The 27,196-nt window shown below is 40.4% G+C and overlaps 1 protein-coding gene across 1 annotated transcript in view; it reads right to left on the reverse strand.

Moving 5' to 3' along the window:
- Nucleotides 1–365: 365 nt before the first annotated feature.
- The window catches only part of LOC122022823 (beta-glucosidase 26-like), an 84,162-nt gene continuing 57,331 nt past the window's right edge, over nt 366–27,196 (reverse strand). Inside the window, exons 2-12 of the mRNA XM_042580967.1 lie at nt 2,880–3,065; nt 2,717–2,775; nt 2,329–2,404; nt 2,166–2,237; nt 1,998–2,085; nt 1,622–1,865; nt 1,354–1,469; nt 1,053–1,270; nt 936–967; nt 726–828; nt 366–637 (exon numbers count right to left, since the gene is read on the reverse strand). Of these exons, the coding sequence (XP_042436901.1) occupies nt 366–637; nt 726–828; nt 936–967; nt 1,053–1,270; nt 1,354–1,469; nt 1,622–1,865; nt 1,998–2,085; nt 2,166–2,237; nt 2,329–2,404; nt 2,717–2,775; nt 2,880–3,065 (1,466 nt within the window). The remainder of the gene's footprint in view (nt 638–725; nt 829–935; nt 968–1,052; nt 1,271–1,353; nt 1,470–1,621; nt 1,866–1,997; nt 2,086–2,165; nt 2,238–2,328; nt 2,405–2,716; nt 2,776–2,879; nt 3,066–27,196) is intronic.

The following is a 27,196-nucleotide window of genomic DNA, read 5'->3' on the forward strand; positions in this document are numbered from 1 at the left end:
TATATTTAGGTTCTCTTATATATATATATATATATATAATTTTCTTCATGCTCATTTTAGCTTTAACATTAATCACAAACTTATATAATTGATCATCCATACAATTCAATTTTGATAGAAACTAGATTGACTTATGAGCCTAATTAGGCTTGTCGCCCGTTGAAAATGCAAAATGGATGAGACACAAATAGATGAAGGGAGTTTAACATCTCTTTAAAAGTGCCAAAATGAAACACACTCATATTGAAATGTAATTTTATTTATTTATAGTGCCTTAAAGAACAAAGAGTCATTATTTCATGATAAAAGTAGCAAAGATAAAAAATAACCTAAGCCTATAAACAATTTATAAAAGAACAAAATTATTAACTCTTTTGGAGAATCTTCTTGAACCAACGAGCCGATTCCTTCGGGAAGCGCTTTTTATTCTTAAAGTCAACATAGACAATACCAAACCTTGATGTGTATCCTAGTCTCCATTCAAAGTTATCAAGAAGAGACCATGCAAAGTACCCAATCACTGAAGCACCATCATCTATAGCTATCTTTAGTTCAGAAATGTAGTTATGATAAAAATGTCTCCTTTGAGTATCTTGTAAGCCTTTTGGAAGTGTGATATTGCCCGGTTGATCCATGCCTATAATTTTAATCAATGAATTATATGGTTAGAGAATAAATCTAAATTCTTAAATAGAAGATGCATTAAACAAGTGCTAAATTTTTACCATTCTCAGATAGAAAGACAATTGGGTTGCCATAGTTTTCCTTAACATATGTCACTGCCTTATACAATCCCCATGGAACTATGTAGAGCCAATCGGAATGGGCCTAATGATATATAAACAATTGTATTCGATTAATTATAGGCTTACATTTAGTTTTAAAAACAAAATCTATAATATAATCGAAAAAGCTATAAGAAAATTATTTCTTACCCTTGGTCCAATTGGTACCCCATTTCGGTCATCTGAATTTATTAGTAGAACAATATTATTAGCATATCATTTTATTAACTTTAACATTATCAAAAATAAATATTGCATATATCTTACATTTAAATTCAACGAGCCAATCATCTTGATAACTAATAGGTTTAGGATTCGTTGTACTATTATCCTTAACATAATAAGTCGTGTATTGATTAATTCCCAAATAGTCGTATGAACCTCTAACTAGCTCCACTTCATCATTAGTAAATTTTGGCAATCTTTCTTTAACAATGTCTTGAATGGATTGAGGATAGTATCCATATGTCAGAGGGTGAATGAACCTAAGAAAAGTAAACAAAATTAGGTTACATTGAAAAGGTTAATCATAGTTAGATGTTGAAACCAAGAATGTACAATTACTTACCATCCCACATGAAAATCTTTAGCTCTCTGAGCAGCAGCTTTATCCTTGTCAGAGTAAGTGTGAGGCTCGTACCAAACAAAATCTAGAAGAATTCCAATTTTTCCTTGTTGCTCTTTCTGAATAAGAAAAGAAAATGGTTTTAGTATTATGTATATTTGTAGACTTACAATTTTAAAATGAGTTTATTATATTTGATAGCAAGAGATTTTAAGAATTAGCTAAGAATGAATTTACTATTAATACATAAACTTTGTTAAAGACATATTACTTGGTACTTCTCACGATATCTATTAACTGCTGCAGCATGAGATAAGATGAGATTATGAGCCACAATGTAAGGCTCCGTAGATGAGTTTCCTCCAAATTTACTACCAGTAGCTCTTCCAGGGGCTTGAGAACCAGTATCAAAACCTAGAGCTGCCACTACTCTTGGCTCATTGAATGTGAACCAATTTTTCACTCTATCACCGTATCTCTTAAAGCAAAACTCAGCATAATCCGCAAATGCATCCCTAAACAAATTAGTTATAAACTAAATCAAATATTTATAACATCTTTTAATAAGTTAGATTAGAAATTCTTAAATATGTCGTAAGCATAATTAATTTCAACAATATAAGTAATTATTATATTTTACTACTTACACTATCTTCGGACTCAACCAACCCAAATACTCATTTTGGAGTGCCAATGGAAGATCGTAGTGATAGAGATTGGCATATGGAATAATACCTAATGTAAAGATAGAAAAGTTAAAAAATATGAAAACATGCCAAACTTATTTGTTTAACAGTCAGATAAAAATAAATTACCTTTGAGTATTAAATTATCAATTAGCCTATCATAATAGTCAACACCTTCCCAATTAATGGCTCCAGTTCCATCTACAAGACAAAAGAAATAACAAATTGTTAGTATTTTGAAACGGTAAGATGTGTATATAATATTATGAAAAAGATTGATAGCTTCAATTACTTGGGAAAATTCGAGTCCAAGAGATCGAGAATCTATAAGCATCAAAATTGTGCTCCTTCATAATGTCAATATCTTCCTACAAGACGAAACTCAAATTTTAATATATTTAAGAAAAAGATCAAATCCAATTTAATTTCATTTTAATTGTCTCCAAATATCAACAATGAGAATATCAAAAATTTGTTTGTTTGAGCTTAATTATCAACATAAAGTTACATTAGATAAGATCTTTTTAAATTTTTAACAATAAAATCTTGAACCAATGGAGTAATGATTTGAAAATAAAATTTAATAGTTGATTCTTCATATAAATTATATTTTTTGCTTTTTGTTATTAAATTTAAAATTATTAAATAGTCAACGATAACAAAAAAAATATGCATTTGACCTTATAATGATGATACTCATCGTCTGTTACATCACCCGTTGCATTATTTGGAATGAGACCTACATCACAATAAATAAATCAAATTCAAATTTACTCCATTATATAATTTTAATTCAAGAAAGAAATATGTAAAACTATAAAATTTAAATGTTTAGTACGTTACCTGGAATTTTTACAAATGCATCCCAAATGCTAGGTCCTCGACCACCCTTGAGTGCCTCTCCCTCAACTTGATAAGCAGATGCAGCGGTGCCAAATACAAAGCCATGAGGGAAGGCATCACGACTTAGCTTGTGCACTTTTGAAACTAGGTTCGCATTGTTTCTTTTATAACCATATACACATTGGGCTACAAGAAGTAAAATAAATAAAAAGAAAAATGTGGAGGACCCTTTAAGGTTCATTGTGGAAGAGATGTAGATACACTACGATCAGTGAAGAAAATAAGAAGCAAGTAATACCTATATATAGGGGTACAATTACTAGATAAACATGGTAAGAGTTAAATGGATGAGTTTAAAAGAAAGCTTGGACCAATTCTTAAGGATAAAAATTTCAAGCTAATGATAAAAATTCAAGAATTCAATGAATTGATTTTAAATTTAAAATATCTCTTTAATTTTCTTGAAGTCTAACTTTTATATCATTTATTTGGAATTTTAAAATCAACACATATTTGAGATAAATAATAATAATAATAGTAATAATATTTATCATAATCTAAATCAGAGGTTATTTTACCTAATATACTAAATATATAAATATATCTATAGTTAAAAAAATATTAAAAAAAATGTTTCTAAGTATCTATATCATCGAAAGGCATCATCTTTTTAAAAATTATTAAAATAATATTCTTAACATAATTTGATATAAAAAATATCTCAACGTAATCAATTTTAAAATAACTTTAACTAAAATTGTACTAACTAAAACTACTCTAAAATGATATTATTCATACCTTTAAAATAATATATCTTTATCTTAAAGTAGTTTTGATGATGCAGTTTTAATTAAAAGTACGTATTCTAAAATGGTACAATTTAAGCAAAAATTATTCTAAAGTGATGTAATTTTGTTTTGCTTCAAATGGAGTGACCATGGGTAGTATTTTGATAATTTTTGTTTTAAAAAAATAATATTATATATAATTAGTTAAGGATATTCTTTTATTTTTATGAATATATATTATATCAAAAACCTTCAAAATCATAACAAATTTTATCATGTCAATTCAAGGAACTACAATTGTTTATATAAGCCAAACTAAATAATATAAAAGTAACTACTCTAATCGAGGTTGTTGCGCCAATATTTTATTGATGTTGTTATGTTTATTGAAGATGAGAATATTATGTTTATGGAAGAGGAGATTAGGAGAAAACAACTATTTCTATTTATGTTTTCTTTTTCAATTTCTAATGCACAATAGAATAGGAAATAATATTTCAATTTTACTTACGGCAAATGACCAAAAAGCACACTTAAAGTTGTGGTCTTCTAAAATAGCACATCTAACTTTCAAATTTCTTAAAAGATGCATCTTTTTTTTCCAATTTTTTCTCTCTCATCAATCAGACTTATAGTAATTGACCAAAAAACATATTTAAGATTGTGGAATTATCAAAAGGTACATCTAACTTTTAAATTTTCTCAAACGATGTACTTATTTTCTATTTTACCTCTCCCACCAATCATTATAATATTATTATATTCAAAGAATAACACCATTAAATATTTCAAAGAATATCATCACTGTGATATTGCATTGCAAAATCAATACTACTTTAATGTTGCATAAATCTTAAAATCTACACCATTGTGATGTTATTTTTAAAAATCAACATCACAGTGGTATTGATTTTTAAAATGCAGCATTTTTAAAATGCAGCACCACCACAGCGGTCACAACGGTGATGTTCTTTGAAATTCAACACCACAATGATATTATTTTTTAAATGTAGTACCACAATAATTAGTGAGAGAGAGAAAATAGGAAACAAATACACCCTTTAAGAAATCTAAAAGTTAAGTACACCTTTTAAAAATTTCACAACTTTAAATATCCCATTGATCTATTTGTTGGATATTGGGGCCTTAAATGGACCAAAACGATTTTGAGGAAGGAAGCCATCAATTGTTGAAAGTCGTAATTGACATCAAAATTGAAATCTACGATTCGCGTAGATAGATTTAGACTATTAATTTGCTCAAAACCGATTAAGGGTGAATGAGAAATTAATGTTTAAAGTCGGCCCAAAATAACATTTATTATTCATTAATAAAGTGCATGGGAGAATAGTCCCACATCGGAAATTCTCGATGTGTATTCTCTACTTATTAATGAAGATGTGTTAATGGAGTTAACCCAAAAATAAAAGGACAGGTGCTCCCTTAGCCCAGGGCGAGCAGGTGCTCGCACTTGTGAGCCCGCCACCCGCCACGTGCGCACGTGCGCAATGGGCGCTTTGTAGGCGCACTTTGCACTTCGTACGTACGCATTGAGGAGCTTAAATTTATGCTCCAGGTGACATTGCAGTGCCTACGTGGCACTCAGGTGACGTGTCAGGCTCGTACCTGACGTGGCAGCACCTATGCGACATCCTCGTGGGCAAAGGGAGATGACTGGACAGTTGACTTAGGGAATGGATGGCTACCGTTGATCAACATTGATCAAATAGGTATGATGGATCACTTGTGATGCGATCTAGAGCGTTGGATCGCAAAGAGTAACGATCTGACGGCTTGGGATGAGACTTGATCTGAAGCATCGAATCAATGGATCCAGATCCGATGGCCGATGACAATACGCGGGATCTGAGGGTCACAACTCCTCAGATCTGATGGATGAGATTGAAGTGGGCTTGGTGAAGGGTTACAACCCTTCAGAATGGATGATCTAGATCGATCCAGCCCAAGGAACACATCCACTCACCCAAAGGACAATCAACCTCTTCTTTCAGTATAAATAGAACCCTCCAGATGATGGAATATTCACTCAATCCTCTCTTCTCTTCCTCAAGCATTCATCTCATCTTGTGCATTCAAGAGTCCAAGAAGTCTACTAGAAGGTTCGCTGGTCTCGGAAGTCGGAGTGCTACGATTCCGAGACGTTCGTCGTCGTTGTATCTTGGAAACGAATTGCAACAATCCGTTAAGCACCGTAGCGGAGCAATATCGTTTACGAAGATAGTGTCAAATACTAGCCTCGATGATCAGTTTGCATACTCCAGAAGCTACCCGGGAATAACAGTCGTAAACGATATTTCGTGCAAACTGATATGTCTACCAACGACATTCCGACGACCGTTCCGACCATCGTTCCGACCGCCATTCCGACAACCATTCCGCACGGAGAAAAGCCGGAGAAATTCATCGGAACCGACTTCAAAAGATGGCAGCAGAAGATGCTATTTTATCTAACAATGCTAAACCTTGTACGGTTTTTGCACGAAGACACGCCAGCCGCTACGGAAGGTAGTAAGGCTGCTAGCGATGCATGGTCTAACGGAGATTTTCTGTGCCGCAATTATATACTCAACGCCTTGGACAACACGTTATATAACGTATATTGTTCTCTGGAGACGGCGAAATCTTTGTGGGAATCCCTTGAGAAGAAATACAAGACCGAAAATGCTGGATTGAAGAAATTCATCGTCGGTCGGTTTCTGGATTTCAAGATGGTGGACTCAAAAAGCGTCTCATCTCAAGTCCAAGATATGCAATTAATACTGCATGATCTGGACGCCGAAGGCATGAAGCTGAACGAGACATTCGCAGTTGCTGCGGTAATTGAGAAGCTCCCTCCGTCATGAAAGGATTTCAAGAATTACCTAAAGCACAAGCAAAAGGAAATAGGGCTGCAAGACCTGATCCTGAGGCTACGAATAGAGGAGGATAATCGAAAGTTATCCGACTCCAGAGGAACCAAGCGGACTATAGACGAAATGTCCAACCTGGTCGAGCCGAACGCCAAAAAGCCGAAGCAGTTCAAAAAGAAGGCTCAAGCAAAGAAGTTCAAAGGTCCTGCTACAACTGTGGAAAGGTAGGACACCTATCCAAGGACTGCAGACACCCAAAGAAGCCAACCAAGGGGCCAAAGGATGTTGCGAATCATGTCGCAACCTCTCTTGAGGACTTGGATCTCACTGCGGTTGTATTTGAAGCCAACTTGGTGGATACCAACCCGAAGCATTGATACTGGAGCAACTCGTCATATCTGTTCCGATAAGGCGATGTTCTCCAAGTATACTCCGATAAATGGCAGGAAGCTCTATATGGGTAATTCCACGGCGTCCCGATTGTTGGACTCGGAAAGGTTGTTCTGAAGATGACGTCCGGGAAGGAGCTAACACTCATTGATGTGCTCCATGTTCTCGACATCAAGAAGAACCTAGTTTCGAGCGGCATTGGTAAAGCCAGATTTAGGCTAGTGTTCCAATCCGACAACTTTGTACTTACGAAGAATGGTGTCTTCGTAGGAAAGGGGTACCTAGAAAAGGGTCTATTCAAAATGGTTGTAATGACTGACACCAAATTTGATGGTAATAAAATAAATGCTTCCAGCTATGTTGTTGAGTGTTTTAATTTATGGCATGATCGACTCGGACATGTGCATAATAATACTCTCAAATGTCTCGTCAAATTAAAATTATTACCAAACGTCAATGTTGACGGAACACACAAATGTGAAGTATGCGTGGAAGCGAAAATGACGAAACTACCTTTTCATTCGGTGGAAAGGACAACAACTCCTCTAGAGTTGATACATAGTGATCTATGTGACTTGAAATTTGTGCAAACTAGAGGAGGTAAAACATATTTTATTACTTTTATCGATGACTGCACAAAGTTCTGTTATGTCTTTCTTTTAAGAAGTAAAGACGAAGCCCTAGAGGCGTTCAGAACCTATAAAACAGAAGTTGGAAACCAACTTGACAAACGAATTAAAATAATTCGAAGCGATAGAGGTGGAGAATATGGTGCACCGTTTGATGAATTTTGTACAGAATCTGGCATTATCCATCAAACAACGGCGCCTTACTCACCTCAATCAAACGGTGTTGCCGAACGTAAAAATCAGACACTAAAAGAAATGATGAATGCCTTGTTAATAAATTCAGGCTTACCTCAAAACTTGTGGGGGGAAGCAATATTATCGGCAAATCACATTCTCAACAGAATCCCTCATAAGAAAAATGATAAAATTCCATATGAACTATGGAAAGGCCGCGAGCCATCGTACAAATACCTGAAAGTGTGGGGGTGCTTGGCAAAGGTCGAAGTATCTAAACCAAAGCAAGTAAAGATCGGACCTAAAACGTTTGATGCGGTATTTGTCGGATATGCCCATAATAGTAGTGCATATCGTTTCCTAGTTCACAAATCAGACATTCTTGATATACATGTAGGAACAACCATAGAATCTCGGAATGTGATATTCTTTGAAAACGTATTCCCAAATAAAAAGGGAAACGTTGAAAGTGATAACAACGGAAGTTCAAACAAAAATGACGTTACCGAACTTAGTTGTTATAAAAGGACTATTGACGATCAAAGTGAAGAGCCATGTCGTAGCAAACGGGCTAGAGTTGAGAAATCGTTCTGGCCAGATTTCATGACTTTCATGTCAGAAATGGAACTAAGAACATTAAGTGAAGCTCTCTTTAGACCCGATGCTCCAATGTGGAAAGAAGCTGTCAATAGTGAAATTGAGTCTATCATGAATAATCATACTTGAGAATTAGTAGACCTTCCTTCTGGTAATAAACCATTAGGTTGTAAGTGGATACTAAAACGTAAGTATAAAGCTGATGGATTAATTGACAAGTATAAGGCCAGACTTGTAGCCAAGGGGTACAAGCAAGAGGAAGGCCTTAATTACTTCGATACATACTCACCGGTGACAAGGATTACGTCCATACGAGTGCTAATAGCCATTGCAGCACTGTATGACCTTGAAATACATCAAATGGATGTTAAGACTGCGTTCTTAAATGGTGAGCAACCCGAAGGGTTCATGGCTCCTGGAAATGAGAAAAAGGTGTGTCGACTTGTTAAGTCGTTGTACGGACTTAAGCAAGCGCCTAAACAATGTCACGAAAAATTTGACAAAATAATGCTGTCAAACGAATTCAGAATAAATGAATGTGACAAATGCATTTATGTCAAAAACACACCTGAAGGCTATGTAATTGTCTATCTATACGTAGACGACATGCTAATAATGGGCAGTAATCATGATGTAATCATGACTACAAAGAAAATGTTGACCAGAAATTTTGATATGAAAGATATGGGTCAAGCAGATGTTATATTGGGAATTAAAATTCTCAGGACATCAGAAGGGATAGTTTTAACACAATCCCATTATGTAGAATCTGTATTGAAAAAATTCAATGCGTACGATCTCTCTACAGTGAAAACACCTATGGATCTAAGTCAACACTTAGCGAAAAACCATGGTGAGACCATATCGCAGTTGGAATATTCTCGGATAATAGGCAGTTTGATGTATCTCACAAACTACACACGTCCAGATATTGCCTGTACGGTCAACAAACTGAGTCGTTTTACGAGTAATCCAAACGACACCCATTGGAAAGCATTGATGCGAGTTCTCAGATATTTGAAATATACTATGAACTATGGATTACATTATGGAAAATATCCCGCTGTGTTGGAAGGATATTGTGATGCTAATTGGATATCAGATACAAAAGACTCCAAATCCACTAGTGGATATGTATTCACGATCGGTGGAGGAGTAGTATCTTGGAAATCCACTAAGCAGACTTGCATTGCTCGGTCAACTATGGAATCCGAGTTTATAGCACTAGACAAAGCAGCTGAGGAAGCTGAATGACTGCGGAATTTCTTGGAAGATATTCCGAGTTGGATGAAACCTGTGCCTGCTGTACTAATCCACTGTGATAGTCAATCGGCGATTGGAAGGGCACAGAGTAATATGTATAATGGGAAGTCACGACATATATGTCGTAGACATAATACCATTAGGAAGTTGATCTCGAATGAAGTGATTTCAATCGACTATGTTAAGTCCAAAGATAATTTGGCAGATCCTCTAACGAAGGGGTTGAGCCGAGATCAAGTATACTGCTCATCAAGAGGAATGAGATTAAAAATCTACAACTGAAAACGACTGTAGCGGTAACCCAACCTTGTTGACTGGAGATCCCAAGATCTTGGTTCAATGGGACAACGAAGTTACAGAAGTTGTAGTCTAGCACATTCGATAGTTTATCTCTATCCCAATCCTAGGATGAATTTGTGCTGTCCTACCTCATGTAGTGAGGTTAAGCTTATGCTTTTAGTGACTTCTATACCTGATAAGGTGGAGTATGGTAGGATACTCTTGATAGAAGTGTCACCTATGTGAGTGTGAAGACAGGCCGCTTCAATGAAACACTCATGAATCCAAGATGGTATCCATGGCCGAAACGGAACCAACCATGAGAACCTAAAGTAGGTGAGATAGATCTCTGTGTGGGTGTTATTGTCTAAGTATACACCAACAGCTGAGCAGTTCAAGACATCACGTTCACTGCGTAGCCTAGTATACTCGATAGCATTTCACTACGGAAGGTTCAAAGCCACAAGCTACCTCTCCCGATGCAGTGACTTATCGATTGGACTCTTGTAAAGTGTCAGCATGCATACACGCATTGCATTAATTTCCATTCATGTGGGGGATTGTTGGATATTGGGGCCTTAAATGGACCAAAACGATTTTGAGGAAGGAAGCCATCAATTGTTGAAAGTCATAATTGACTTCAAAATTGAAATCTACGATTCGCGTAGATAGATTTAGACTATTAATTTGCTCAAAATCGATTAAGGGTGAATGAGAAATTAATGTTTAAAGTCAGTCCAAAATAACATTTATTATTCATTAATAAAGTGCATGGGAGAATAGTCCCACATCGGAAATTCTCGATGTGTATTCTCTACTTATTAATGAAGATGTGTTAATGGAGTTAACATAAAAATAAAAGGACAGGTGCTCCCTTAGCCCAGGGCGAGCAGGTGCTCGCACCTGTGAGCCCGCCACCCGCCACGTGCGCACGTGTGCAATGGGCGCTTTGTAGGCGCACTTTGCACTTCGCACGTACGCATTGAGGAGCTTAAATTTATGCTCCAGGTGACATTGCAGTGCCTACGTGGCACTCGGGTGACATGTCAGGCTCGTACCTGACGTGGAAGCACCTATGCGGCATCCTCGTGGGCAAAGGGAGATGACTGGACAGTTGACTTAGGGAATGGATGGCTACCGTTGATCAACGTTGATCAAATAGGTATGATGGATCGCTTGTGATGCGATCTAGAGCGTTGGATCGCAAAGAGTAACGATCTGACGGCTTGGGATGAGACTTGATCTGAAGCATCAAATCAATGGATCCAGATCCGATGGCCGATGACAATACGCGGGATCTGAGGGTCACAACTCCTCATATCTGATGGATGAGATTGAAGTGGGCTTGGTGAAGGGTTACAACCCTTCAGAATGGATGATCTAGATCGATCCAGCCCAAGGAACACATCCACTCACCCAAAGGACAATCAACCTCTTCTTTCAGTATAAATAGAACCCTCCAGATGATGGAATATTCACTTAATTCACTCAATCCTCTCTTCTCTTCCTCAAGCATTCATCTCATCTTGTGCATTCAAGAGTCCAAGAAGTCTACTAGAAGGTTCGCTGGTCTCGGAAGTCGGAGTGCTACGATTCCGAGACGTTCGTCGTCGTTGTATCTTGGGAACGAATTGTAACAATCCGTTAAGCACCGTAGCAGAGCAATATCGTTTACGGAGATAGTGTCGAACACTAACCTCGACGATCAATTTGCATACTCCAGAAGCTATCCGGGAATAACACTATTGTCGTTTTACTTATATATAAAAAAATTGATCCGAGCAAAAAAAAAAATCATCTATTAACAAATTACATATAGCTTGTAATGTATTCAAATAATCAAATGAAAAAACTTATTTTAATTATATTTTGGTTAAAGGAACTAAATTCTAGCCCATTTTTAAGTTGATTCAGCTTTAATTTCAACTCATTGTTTGATTTTGAAAATGAGTTAGTAAATTTGTTGATTTTATAATTCAAGATAATATATAAGAATAGTCGTAAAATCATTGTTATGATAATTAAATATTTCAACCCATGATAATTTGGATTTTTGAACAAGTTAGCTTGGATTAATCTGAGATAGGACAAAACACATTAAAAACCCATTGACTTAAATTATTTTTATCATTTATTTATTTGAATTAAAATAATCAACTAATTATTAGGATGGCAAGAGATAGGAGTGTGCGTTCAATAATACAAATTAATATTAAATTTAAAGACATTCATACAATTAGGCTTAGCATAAAAAATTTATAGACACAAGAACTGGGAAACTGCCATGTAGAATAAATTAATTTAAAAAATTAAATAATTAGGCTTAGCATTCAATTAGAACAAAGGCTCAAAAAATAAAGAAAAAAAAATTAAAGTTCTCCTATTAACTAATATTTGATGAGTTAAAAATAATAATATTTTTTATTTTTAAAAGCAATTTGGAGAATTCAAAATTAGTTCGTTTCGATTGATTGAGCTTGATTGGAGTCACTTTGAATTGTGTTATATTAATTTTAAAAAGTTTAACTTTTGGGAGGTATTAAAGGACAATGTTCTTGTTTCTTAAGAAAAATATAAATGTTAAAATTTATGATTCAATAAATATTCATATTGACACTTTATTGGAGGTTGTATAATGTGAAAAAATTCACTTGAAAGGAATTGTCTAACAAGTTTCGTGCTAGCACATGAGTTTGCATCTCAAGCCGAAGGGTTAGACCTTGCAAATTCTTCAACTATGGTCCGATCGACAAACCACAAACCATATGTGTAAATGAAAATTTGACATTAGTGTTTTGTTAGTTGATGATATTACCTTACATTGTGTTGTTAAGTTATAGTGGTTTATACATTTGAAATCTCTTGCATTTTTTACTTGACTTTTATGTCTTAAAATGGAGCTTGCTAGTATCAAATTAGGTCTTTAATTGGCATGAAGCTTGAGTATTGAGACATCTCATCTTGAGATTAGTTGTTTCAACACTTGATTCATGGAACCTCTTGTCCAATATCTTGTAAGTTAGTTGTTGTTCAATTAAGATATCATAACAAGAAGTTATAGTCTCTAGCACGAGCATTCTTGTTTAAATCATGATTGAAAACATGATTATTCTTGTTTCATCATTGTTACAAGATTATTTAACCTATATCATCTACATGTTTAAAACATGATTTAGACTTTTAGTTATATAATATAGGTTAGATCTTAAATTGATACATTAATTTTTTTTTACTTTGGAGAGAAGAAGAATAAAGAGGCAAAAAAAAAAAGGGGAAACGTTACCAATCTTTTTTTAATCAGTATTTTTATATAAAAATGGTTATTATACGATTTTTTTTTGAAGATAGAATTGACCATGAAATTGGTTTTAAATTTTCACTTCAGTAGTGAGTAACAGGTAGATCAAACAACCATATTCTATATTTATTAGAATAAATCCATAGAAAACAAGATTAACAAACAGAATATTCAATAAGCAACAACAAAGGCTGAGTTCTTACCAATACAACAAACAAAGGTTGAGTTTATTTTATATTAAAAAAATTGTAAAACTCAGAAAAGGAAGATTTCATTCCTTCGATCACATGAAATTCAAGCTCACTAATTTTAGTCTTGTATCAAACCAATCCTAGGGAACATTTCGTAGTAGAAAACAAGTTTTCATGCTACAAATGATGTCACACCCCGGGGGAGTCCTTGCCAGAAGAAATTTCGACATCATCTCCCCTGTACGGGTGACAATTTGAAATTTTTCTACAACATAACCATACACAGCTAACACAGCCGGAAACATACAATAAAATAAAAGTGACAACCACGCAGTTTAATAATAAAAGCTAAACTAAAGCAATGATAAGGAAATCATCTCAAATACACCCATAAAACTCAAATCTTATATCCTACTCAACTACACCCATAAAACTCAAATCACCAGTATACATCCAAATGAAAAACCCATCGATAATAAAGGACCATACAAGATCCAAAGTGCAATAAAGATACAAGCCTGGAAATATAGACGATAACATAACAAGAAAAAAACCAAAGAAAAGGTCTAAAATCAAAATCCTCGTAATCTGGAGGGGGGGGGGGGGCACTAGCGATTGGAAATCCTCTCGACGGCCTCAACCTAAAAATGGTAATATCAACGGGGTGAATCAACTCCTCAGCGGATACCAAGTTGACATGCATAGCAAACTATAACTAATAGTAATAAATATGCGTACAACCTCCTGAGATAATCTACAATACAAAACTGAAAGAGAAGGGAGAAGCTGTACTAACCAGGACCTGAGTATAAGGATAACAAGGTCGTCAGACCGAGAGTATCATAAATACCGTATGCATATCAAACATATGCATCCACCAAATATGCAGCATATAAAGTGCAACAAACACAAGCAATAAATGCAGTCATTGCATATGATGCAATATGTCCTGGTCACCCCTGATGCCAGTCAGCCGTCTCACACACGATGGCGAGACCGAGTGGGTAGGGCTGTGACAACCGTGCACTCTGCTATCACTGCTCCTGATGAGTGACCGAGTGGATGAGATGCTGTCGGAGTACACCTATCCTCCTACCCCAAATCATAAGTGAGGGAATTCAATGCTCTTATCTCCCTAAGCCAATTCAGAGGAGGGATCCCTGCCGGCTACCACGCTGCATCACACTACCAATGAGCGGACCAACGGAGTCAAACAGAGCAAATCTAGCTGCCGGCTACCACGCTGCGTCCCACTACCCAACAGTGGACCAGCGGAGCCTAACAGATCATAAATGTCACATACCCTGCCTGATATACCACTAACCCATGAGTGGTTGTGTGTGCAGATCCATGTAACTGGCGATGTGCTCAACAATAATGGAGCTGTCAATCACTCAGCATGCAATCATGCAAGATGGTGCATGACACTAAGCAAGGAGATATCCTGATCCTATCCATCTCTATATAATATGTACCAAAAGGTATATGGATCAAATAGAATATCCTAGGTACACAGGTCAGGTACGGTAGAATAAATCTAGGTCCTGAACATAATAAGGCATGGTATGTCATTACCTTAAGGACATAAATAATCAAAGGAACATGAATGCAAAAACAGGAAATAAATACAACATGCTCAGGTAATAAATAATGATATACCGATGCAAAAATGAACATAAATATCACTACTCGTTAAATATTACTAAACATATCAACATGACATATCAAAATAGATAAGTCAAGGTACCTACCTCAAAACGAAGATCGTATTAGAATAACTTCAAGTCCAAGAGCTCGCTTCAAATTGAACCAAAACTCTACAACATAAAAATATAAATCATACCAATCTACCATAATTTGCATAACCAAATGAAATCTCAATTAGGGATAGGAAACCCTAATTGCTTAACCTATTCATCCTACATACTCACCAAATCCGTGGTAGCTAATAGGGCTCTCGACCGGAGCAGTCCATAGTCGTAAGATGGTGGCTGAAGCTAGGTAAAGATACTGTTCTGCAAACCAGATTGCCCTAAATCAACATCTAGCATGAATCCAATATCCGATTCACAATCACTGCATTCTCAACTGTGAATTAAACTCAATCATTCATCCATAACCTTTTAAACTAGAAATCTTACCCTCAAATAACCCTAAGTTTCTGGCCAAATAGAAGAGGGGCGTGATGTCTGAAAAGGAAGAACAGGTCGACGATGCTACCACTGGCTGGGGATGAGTGGTCAGGAGATCAACGCAGCTATTGATCACAAAAGCACACACTTCAACATCAGTATCCAGATCAGTGGTAGATCGTGGTCGTTGTGGCGCTCGGGTGGCTGGCACTGGAAGAGCTCAAGCCTCCGGTGGCCGACAATCGGCTGTAGGGGCGTCGACGTTGTTCCATGCGGCGGCGAGGCGATGCGACGGGAGAGGGTGACACCTAGGGTACAACATAGCAAAGGAGAAATCTAGGGCACGACTTCTGCGTTGGAGGGGCTCAGTGGCTCTTGCGAAAATTGACAGTGTCGTTGACTGGTCTCGCGTGAACGGTCAACGACGGGCGGCGACGACCGGTGTCAGGCTGTGGTGGCCGGTAGTGACACAGAGAGGGATCGACGCTGTTTGGAGAAGAGGAAGGGGACGTGGAAGAAGAAAGGGTCAGGGCAGAGCGGAGAGGAAGGAGATGAGGAAGATGTAGGGTTCAGGTCGATGCTGCTTGGCGTGAGGAAATGAATGGATCAGACGGGAAGGAGGTGTCGGCGCTGCTCGGCTGGAAGAGAGGAAGAGTTGGGGAAGCAGAAGCTTGGCCAGCGTTGATCGAAGAGGAAGGGGAAGAAGAGGAGATCGGGAAATCAAAGGGGAGAAGAGAAGAGGCGTGAGACTTCCCTTGGCCACAGTTTTGTACGTGAGGGGAGGAGAAATCGTCGCGTGCGGCGCCGGTTAGGAAAAGGAAGAGACGACGTGAGAGGAGAAGAAAAAAGAAAAGGAAAAACAAAAGAAAAAGTAAACTTTTCCTCGCTTAAATGGGGTAGCCTAAAAGACTTTCCCGTGGCCCAATATTTATCCCCGTAACTTATACCATACGGTCTCCAAAAAATTCTCAGAAAATTTCTAAAAATTCTGGAAAATTCCATTATGGTTATTCACCATTTTTTAGTATTTACATTCTCCCCCACTAATAAAAATTTGGTCCCCAAATTTTGTTGCTTACCATCAACAAGTACTAGCAAAAGTTAAACAGTATAAATGCTGAATGGAAATTAACCCACATACATCAAGTAAAAAGATGGGGGTACTGAACTCGGATCGTATCCTCGAGCTCCCAGGTAGCCTCCTCGTCTGAATGATGCCGCCATCCGACTTTAACCAGCCGGATAGTCTTGTTCCGCAACTGACGCTCTTTCCGGTCTAGGATTCGTATCGGAACCTCCTCATAAGTAACGTAAGGATAAATAGGAACTGAGATATCTGTCAGCACATGTACCGGATCGGATATATATCTCCTCAGCATAGACACATGGAATATGTTGTGAATGCCTGCCAGGGACGGTGGTAGTGCCAGACGATAAGCTACCGCTCCAATCCTCTCCAAGATTTGGAAAGGTCCAATGTATCGCAGAGCTAGCTTACCTCTGAGGCCAAATCTCTTCACCCCTTTCGTGGGTGAAACATGCAGAAAAACATGGTCGCCAGTAGAGAACTCCAGGGGTCTCCGTCTCCGATCAACATAACTCTTCTGGCGGTCCTGCGCCTCTGACATCCTCCGTCTGATAGCACGGACCAACTCTGCCTCCTACTGAGCTCTATGAGGCCCTAGCAACTAGCCTCTCCAACCTCCTCCTAGAGGGTGGGTGTCCGACAAGGCCTACCATACAATGCTTCAAACGGTACCATCTGGATAGCCGAATGAAAGCTGTTGTTGTAGGCGAACTCTACTTGTAACGACCCACCTTCTGGGTATTGGCTGTAAGGCCTATCCTCACAATAATGCTAAACTATACTGTGCGGAAAGCTGGGCTAATTAAAATTTTACTCTACTAATGACCGATACAACTGATAAGAAAGGTCTAAAGACCTTCTTTGCTGATGTACATATGCTAAGGAGGGGAAACTGAACATCCCAACTGAGCTAGGGACTAGAACTAACTTCCCAACTACTTACCGGCCTGCTGATCGATCTACAGATCGATCGGGACGAAATCTGCATTCACCGATCGGTCGGCCGACCGATCCAGTGTGGCGGATCGGTCGATCGATCCAGATGTCCGGATCGGTCGATCGACCGATCCAGCACCAAACGCCCGCAGTCTATCGATCATACCGATCGGCCTCGACCGATCCAGAGGATACAAGAGTATATCAGATCTTATCTCGATCGGCCGGACCGATCCAAAGCATCAGTTTCACCTCCCCGGTATAGCTATGAATTCTGATTTCAGCACTTTGGCATGCCAAAATCTCACACAACAATTCTAAAATCAATGGAAATACATTCTAACAACTATTAACCAGCATTCTAACATAATTACTAACAAACTAAATGAATCTCCCATGATTTAAACACTCTAAGGTTCAAAATTGCATAAAAGAAGAAATACTAAGACTTCTACTATTTAAGCTTGCTAAAAACCCCTGAGGATCTTTTATTCCAGTTCCTTCCACACACATCTTGATCTGCATTGACCTCCAGCCTCCGCTACTGGTTCACTTTTCCTTTACTTTTATCTGCAGTATAAGAAAAGTAGTATCTGTAAGCTAAAAAGCTTAGTAAGAAACCATCTACCTCACAAAAACATGCAACGATGCAAATATGATTTTAAATCATGCTGTTTAAAACATATGATGGATACACTGAATAAACTAAGCATGACATGACATAGAAGCATACAATCATGGCATATCTAAAGCTGAGCATAAAGTCATCATGCATATTCACAGGGAAAAACTAAGCTGATACTATGAACTGAGCTACGCTAATACTGAGCTACTGCTAGAACTGCATTCAATTCACGAACTACTTTATGAAAGGTTGAAAACCATATACATATAATAAGTGAAAATACTAAACATGCTGCTGATGGGCCCGGCAACTGTACGTGCTATGCGCGCATCTCTAACTAGACCCGGGGTTGCAAGTCCCGAATTTAGTAGAGCTACTAGGTTATCTAAACCTAGGGACCGACTATGGGAGCCCAGCCCAATGGATATCTAATCTAGTACAGTGCCAACTGAAAAGTAAAATACTGAGTATAGCTAAACTGTTCTAAATTGCTGTTTCTAGGTTATCTGAACCTAGAGCTAGGTTGTCTGAACCTAGAGGCGACTGTGGGAGCCCACCCATTGGACCGTAGTCCCATATAAGCTAGAATAGACCGATTTACTAATTTAGATGCTTCTAATGCATCCAACTGTGCTAATGAAAATGCCTAAGTTGCATTTTTTTCTAGGCTGGTTATTTAATCGAACACCTAGTGTGCTTTAACTCCCTTCTCTATTAGGGAGACTACCTTTAGGCACCCAACAGCATCTAAACCTCCAACTGAAGGAGAAAGACGTGTCCGGCCCATCTAAAGGTACTCACTAAATCCCTAAACCTGCGAGGAGGGTTAAATACACCCTATGTGTCGAAAACATACGCATATAACTAAACTAATGCACAGGAAATCAAACGGTAGCTATTATACTGCAGGTGAGGGGTTTCTTACCTCCTGTTCGTAATTTCTTACGATTCTATTCGCTCGAATTCCGGTGGAGATGACCTTCTCGACGATCCGCTCACGTCTTTGCGTTCCTCTCGCGGAGAAGAACCTCTTTCGTGTTGGAGTCGTCGCCGGAAGATGAACCTATGGACCTTGGGCTAGGGCACCGAGAGAAAGAGGAGGGAGAGGCGGCGTGTGAGGTTTCGGTGGTGAAGGATGTGCCAACCAAAATAAAATAAACCAAACCCTCTTTAAGTTTCCTATTTATATTAAGTGGATTATTGAACCCAACTCCAATATAAATATAATTGGTTCCTCATTCTTTCAGCACGGCCCTACTGGGTTCACCGGTTACTAGCATTATTCCTTACACCATAGGTCTCGGGTTTGATTCCCTCCTAAGCTATTTTATTCTTTTTATTATTTTTGCTACTTCCGCTACTCGGAAAATTCCGGAAAAATATCTAAAAATTCCAGAAAAATCATAGAATAATTCTAATGCAAGTTCGAGAATTTTCGGGCGTTACAATCCCCCATACCTTATAAAAAGTTCATCCTCGAACTTCTGTCTCATGCTGGCTTCTGTCTCCCAAGTTGCCTCATCTGCTGTGTGACTGTGCCAAATGACTTTGACTAATGGTACTTCCTTGTTCCGCAATTTCTTAACTGCTCGGTCTATTATCTGAATAGGCCGACTATCATAGCTGAGGTCTTCGCGGATCTGTACCGATTGGGGCTCAATCACCTGGGTGGCATCTGATGCTTCTTCAGCATAGAGACATGAAATACGTTGTGGACAGACATTTCCTGGGGTAGCTCTAGCTCATATGCTACCTTGCCCACTCTTCTTGCCGATAAGGTATGGTCCCACATATCCGGGACTTAGCTTGCCCTTTTTCCCAAAACGCATTACTCTGCTCATGGGAGCCACTGAGGAACACCGAATCCCGATCGAAAACTCTAAGGGTCTCACTGCCAGACAAGATAGCTCTTCAAGGCCTGAGCTGCCTCATCCTCCGCGGATCTGATGGTCATTGTGGTATCTGCTACTAGATCTGCCTGAAGCTCTAGTTCCTTCTGCTCACCACTCTCATACCAACGATTGAGATCTACACCTCCGCCCATAGAGAGCCTCGTAAGGTGCCATGCCGATAGTCGATATCTGTTGTTGTATGCAAATTCGCTAAGCTCGATATTTGCACCAACTTCCTTGAAGTCTAGGGCACACGCTCGAGCATATCTTCGAGTACCTTTTTTTCTCTCCACCTGTCTGAGGATGGAAATCTGTGCTGAACTTTAACTTAGTGCCCAACGCCGACTGTACACACTCCCAGATGTGATGTGAATCTGCTCGTCTGAAATGATGGTTCGTGGGACTCCATGTAGTCCGACGATCTCGAGATACAACTTAGCTAGCTTCTCCATGGAGTAAGATATCTTGATAGCTAAGAAGTGGGCTGATTTAGTCAACCTGTCGACTATTACCCGGATGGCGTCAAAACCATTCGTGGTTCCGGGCAGTCCCACTATGAAATCCATAGAGATATCCTCCCACTTCCACTCTAGGGCTGCAGAACTCCTCCTGGTCGCTGATGTTCTGACAGGTGAGGCAGATGCTAACATATCTGGCGATGTCTCGCTTCATCCCGGGCCACCAAAATGGTTCTTCGGGTCTTGGTACATTTTGGTGGAACTCGGATGCATCACATAGGAGTCTTGTGAGCCTCATCTAAAATCTATCTCCGTAGCTCCTCCCGATCCGGAAGTCTGTCACCAAAATACAACACCCCGCCATCGGACACTCTACTTTCTGATTCCGCTAGCCCTTGCTTGATTTTCTCAATTTCAGGGTCCTGCTGACTGAATATCACCAAGCAAGGTAGACTCTAAGGTCATAGTAGAGAGCTGTCCAACGATGAGTTCGAGACCAAAATCTACGATCTCCTACTGGAGGTGACATGGCCGTAAGAGATAACAAGGTAGCACCGGATTTTCTGCTGCGTCGGCTACCTTATTGGCTTTCCTGGATGGTAGAGGATGTCTATATCGTAGTCTTTGACCAGCATTTTTGCTGTCGCATATTCAGATCCTTCGAGTGAAGAAGTACTTCAAACTCGATGATCTGTATACACTCTGCGAACTCCATATAAGTAATGTCTCCAAATTTTGAGAGCGAACACCACCTGCAAGCTCGAGGTCATGAGTAGGTAATTCTTCTCATAATCCTTGAGTTGTCCGGAGGCATAGGCGATCACCTTGCCGCTTTGCATCAGATCGCTCCTAGTCCCAACTTAGAGGCATCACTATAGATGTCAAAGCTGTGTTGTCGGTAGAGCCAAAATGGGAGCACTGGTCAATCTCCTTTTTAGCTCTCAAGTCGCTCTCAGCTCTCCGCCCACCGAAATTTTTCGCTCTTTCCGTAAGAGTCGCTGGGGAGGCTATCTGGAGAAGTCCTCTATAAACTTTCTCGTAGTATCCCGCTAATCCCGAAAGCTCCCGATTTCGGCGTTCTTAGGTCTCTTCCAGCATTTATCGCTCTATCTTGGGATCTACCATAATACCATCCTTGAGATGATGTGACCCAGAAGGACACTGATCTAACCAAAATTCACATTTCGTGAACTTGGCGTATAGCTGGTTCTGCTGAAGTATCTGCTGCTCTGCATGTTCTTCCTGAGTTCCGAGTAGATAAGAATGTCATCGATAAATACAATAACAAACTTATCTAAATACTCCCTGAATATTCTATTCATGAGATCCATGAATGTAGCTGGAGCATGGTCACGCTAAAGGGCATGACTACGAACTCGTAGTGTCAGATCCGTTCTCAATGCCGCCTTGTATATCCCTCTTTAACCTTGACCGATGATAACCTGATCCGAGATCTATCTTGAGAACACCGCTCCTTCACCGGTCGAACAGTCATCGATTCTAGGAAGGGATACTGCTCGATGGTGACTTGGTTCGTTGATCGTAGTTCACGATAGTCGCATGCTTCCATCCTTCTTCTTACGAACAACACGCTCCCCATGGTGAGTGACTAGGCGATCCGGCCCTTGTCCTCACGCCTCGTAGTTGATGTTCTTCTGGAGCCATGCGATATGGCGCTTTGGAAATAGGATTGGTGCGGGAAGAGCTCTATCTCAAATTCAATCTCCTCGATGGTGCTAGGCCCGTAACTCCTCGTGGAAGACTGGTAGTCACATACAACTGACTCGCTAGCTGGTCCTTGTCCCGCCGGTAATGACTACATGTGCTAGGTACCGTATAAACCCAATCCATCAACTGTGCCTTCAGCTGAGAGAAATTTTCCGCTTTTCTCTTTGGTTCCATGTACTCGAACCGCCGGGTTGGAATACGACTTTCCGTTTACGGCACTCTATGGAAGCGTATCGATCCGAAGTCCATTCCAAGGATGACGTCGTAGTCCATTTCCAGCAGGATCGGATCACGTAAGAGTTCCCCTATAATGACCGCACCGCCCGAGCCGGCATGGATGCCATGATCTCTCCAGGTAGTCCAAAACTGACCACCGAGTACCTCCGAGGGTATTTCTAATTTTCGGAGAACACCCATATATATGAATGGGTTGCCCCAAGATCAAAGAACAAGAGCACTATACCGAAAATGCTAATCGACTGTGACAACCGCCGAGGCATGGCTATGTCCTCTCGTGAGTGAGTAGATCCTCGCCATCGCTGGAGGGGCTCTAACCTGCCTGCCTGATAAGTGGACCTTCTAGAGCGGCCTACATCTGATATAACTGAGCTGGTGCTGTGGCCGAGGAAGACCGGTCTTGTTCGGCCGCTTGGCCATGTGCCCTTCTTGTCCACATTCAAAGCATCCTCGTGTGCCCTTGCAAACCCCTGGGTGAAATTTCCCACAAGTAGCACACTTTGGATAATCGCTTGCTAGATGGTCCTCCTTTTGGGTCACTCCCGATTTGGCTTTGTTGGAGTTCCTTCCAGCTAGAGTTGTGGTCTTGCTGAGTGTGAGAGTTTCCTTGGCCTTTGGACTCGAGGAGACTTGCTTCTGCTGCCTAATGCTGTGGTCAAGGCACCGCTCACTAACTCCTCCGTGGTTTGTGGCTATGTATGCCACCAGCCACGCTCATCGCTATCTCCGGCCTCGGCATCTTGAGCATCAACCGGATTCGCTCCTTCTCTGACTAGCTCTGGGCATAGACGAGCCAACTGTTGAATTTCTTCACGGCTTCCTCCATTGAAAGGTTGCCTGATGAAACTCGGTGAACTCATCGTAGTGGCGGTTCATCTCGAGATATGAAAGAACTCCTCAAGAACTCCTTCTCAAGTCAACCCATAACATCCGGGTTCACCGGGCGCCATTCCGATCCTTTCCCACCACATGCGTGCATCTCCTGTCAGGCCGAAGGAGGCACACTTCACCTTCTCGTGCTCCGGCCAGCTCCATCGTCTTAAACCAAGCTTGTGCATCCCATGGTTCACTAGTGCCCGAGAAGTTCTCTTGACTCACGCCACCGGATCGATAGGCTTCCTTTCTGGCTCACCGGGTTGCTGCACTGTGCCGGTGTCAGGTGGAACCTCTAAGACTACCGGAGTCGTCAAATTCGGTTCCGGGGTGACTGTGGGGGTATTTTGCTGATTAGCCTTTAAGGTGGCTATTTCCTGTTGCTGTTCAGCTAGCTGCTGCTATAACTGAGCCACTAATGCTGTAAGGTCTGGAGGAGGCACTGAACTTCCTGCCTCTTGCTGGGGCTCAGTAGCTAGTGCCCTTCTAGCTGGGCGTCCTCGTGCCACGTCTTTGCGTTCCTCTCGCGGAGTTGGGGCTCAGTAGCTAGTGCCCTTCTCGACGATCCGCTCACGTCTTTGCGTTCCTCTCGCGGAGAAGAACCTCTTTCGTGTTGGAGTCGTCGCTGGAAGATGAACCTATGGACCTTGGGGATGGGGCACCGAGAGAAAGAGGAGAGGGAGAGGCGGCGGTGAGGTTTCGGTGGTGAGGGTTGAGAAGTTGCCGAACCAAAATAAAATAAACCAAACCCTCTTTAAGTTTCCTATTTATATTAAGTGGATTATTGAACCCAACTCCAATATAAATATAATTGGTTCCTCATTCTTTCAGCACGGCCCTGCTGGGTTCACCGGTTACTAGCATTATCCCTTACACCATAGGTCTCGGGTTCGATTCCCGCCTAAGCTATTTTATTCTTTTAATTATTTTTGCTACTTCCGCTACTCGGAAAATTCCGAAAAAATATCTAAAAATTCCAGAAAAATCATAGAATAATTCTAATGCAAGTTCGAGAATTTTCGGGCGTTACACTACTAATGGCAAATGGTCCTCCTAACTGTCTCTGAAATCCCACAAGACCTCAGCAAGTCCTCTAGAGTCTGAATGATTTGCTCTGACTTTCCATTTGTCTGCGGATGAAAAGCTGTACTAAAATGGAGCTGAGTGCCCAAGGCCTGCTAAAGACTCTGCCAGAATCGGGATGTGAACCGAGGGGCTCTATCCAAAATAATACTCAAAGGAACTCCATGTAATCTGATGATCTCTCGGCAATACAGATCTACCAATCGATCCAGGGAATCAGTCTTTCGGATCGCTAAGAAGTGCGTCGATTTGGTTAATCGATCAACGATTATCCAAATTGCGTCATGGCCTCGTCGTGTCCTAGGAAAATCCACCACAAAATCCATGGTAATGTGTTCCCATTTTCACTTAGGAATAGGAATCTGCTGAAGTAATCCGGCAGGTGTCTGGTGCTCAGCATTCACCTGTTGACAGATAAGACATCTAGCTACGAATTTTATGATGTCTTTCTTTATACCGTTCCACCAGTAGGAATGCCTCAAATCTCGATACATACGGGTCCTGCCTGGGTGGATAGCAAATCGGGAGCGATGAGCCTCTTGAAGTAACTCCTCCCTGATCGGGTGAGATGGAGGTACACATAATCGGCCTCGAAAATATATAATACCTGCATCATCTCGAATGAACTCTGTCTGCTGCCCGGAAGCTATCTGGCTGCCAATGAACTGAAAATGTTGATCTCTGGCCTGGGCCTCCTGGATCCTCGTCCTGATCGACGACTAAGCAACCATAGTAACCAAAACACCTCGCTCTGTCTATCCCTACTCCTCAAGGCCCAACTCAAAGAAACCCTTAATCAAGTTCGTGACTGAAGCTCGGTGGCATGCCAAAGTCCCTCTGGACTTCCTGCTGAGTGCATCAACAACCACATTAGCTTTCCCTGGGTGATAGTTAATGGTACAGTCATAATCCTTCAGGATCTCCATCCATCTCCTCTGTCGGAGATTAAGTTCCTTCTGAGTGAAAATATATTTGAGACCCTTATGATCCGTGAGAATCTCAAAGGTAATGGCGTACAGATGATGCCGCAAAATCTTCAAAGCAAAGATGATGGTGACTAGCTCCAGATCATGTACAAGGTAGTTCTTCTCATGCTCCTTCAACTGACGAGAAGCATAGAAGACTACTCTGCCGTGTTGCATCAGAACAATGCCCAAACCCTGAAGAGATGCGTTAGTGTAAAGTACAAATCCATCCTCTCCAGTGGGCAAAACCAACACCGGAGTCGACACTAATCTCCACTTCAGCTCCTGGAAGCTGGTCTCGCAGGCCTTGGACCACGTGAACTTCATGCCTTTCCTGGTCAAGCGTGTCAGTGGCATAGCTATGCGGGAGAAACCCTCGACAAAATGTCTGTAATATCCTACTAGTCCCAAGAAACTGCGGATCTCCTGTACCAATTTCGGCTGCTCCCAGCTAGTGATAGACACGATCTTTTGAGGGTCTACTGAAATACCTCAGCTAGAGACCATGTGACCTAGAAAACCGACTGAAGATAGCCAGAAGGCACACTTGCTGAACTTCGCATATAGCTGATGTTGTTGAAGAGTCTCCAAGACTGTGCAAAGATGCTGCACATGTTCCTTCTCAGAACGCGAATAGACCAATATGTCATCGATGAAAACGATAACAAACTTGTCAAGATACTCCAAGAAGACGCGGTTCATCAAATCCATAAATACTGCTGGAGCATTGATAAGCTCAAATGACATTACCAAAAACTCATAATGGCCGTATCTGGTATGAAATGCTGTCTTCTGAATATCAGATTCTTTGACTCTCAACTGATGATATCCAGACCATAGATCAATCTTAGAATACACTGTTGTACCTCTGAGTTGATCAAATAAATCCTCGATCCAAGGTAAGGGGTACTTATTTCTGACAGTCTCTGCATTCAGCTGTCTATAGTCTATGCACAACCTCAGAGTACCATAATTTTTCTTGACAAATAATACCGGAGAACCCCACGGAGAAGTACTAGGGCGTATAAATCTCCTGTCTAAAAGCTCCTGGAGTTGAACCTTCAGTTCATTCAACTCTTTTGGTGCTATACGGTAAGGAGCCTTCGATGCCGGCGCGGTTCCCAGAATCAACTCAATAGCAAACTCCACTTGCCTTCTAGGAGGCAACCCTGGTAGCTCCTCTGGAAATACATCCGGATACTCTCAGACTACTGGAACGTTAGAGAGTTGAGAACTACTGCTGTCTTCAATAGTAATCAAAGATAACAGAAAACCCTGATAGCCATGTAGCAGCAGCTTCTGAGCCTGAACCGTCGAAATAGTCGATATGCCGTCGTCTTTGATGCTAGGGAATTCCCATGAGGGTTGGTTCAGAGGTCGGAATGTGACCACCATCGTCTGACAATTAACAGTGACATGATATGCTGACAACCAATCCATGCTAAGAATAATATCAAACTCGACCATTTCCAATACTAAAAGATCTACCGTAAGTATCATGTTGCCAAAGTCTAACGAGCAACCTTTGACCTCCTGAGTGACATCCAAAGTATCACCGGACGGTAGAGAGATGGTCAGTCGCTGCGATCTGAAAGTGGGTAATCTACCAATCTCCCTCATAAAGGTACATGATATAAAAGAATGCGAGCTACCAGTATCTATCAGCATATCAGCAGATAAGGCATAAATGAAAATCGCACCACGAAAAACGGATTCGTCGGTTTCTTTTTCTTGTCCGAGTGTACTCTCTGGTGAGATGACTCTATCATCAGGGCTCTGTCCAATGCCTCTATGTAGGAAGAATTATCAAAACTAGCAATCT

The sequence above is a fragment of the Zingiber officinale genome, chromosome 1B (assembly GCF_018446385.1).
Source record: "Zingiber officinale cultivar Zhangliang chromosome 1B, Zo_v1.1, whole genome shotgun sequence".
Lineage (NCBI taxonomy): Eukaryota > Viridiplantae > Streptophyta > Magnoliopsida > Zingiberales > Zingiberaceae > Zingiber > Zingiber officinale.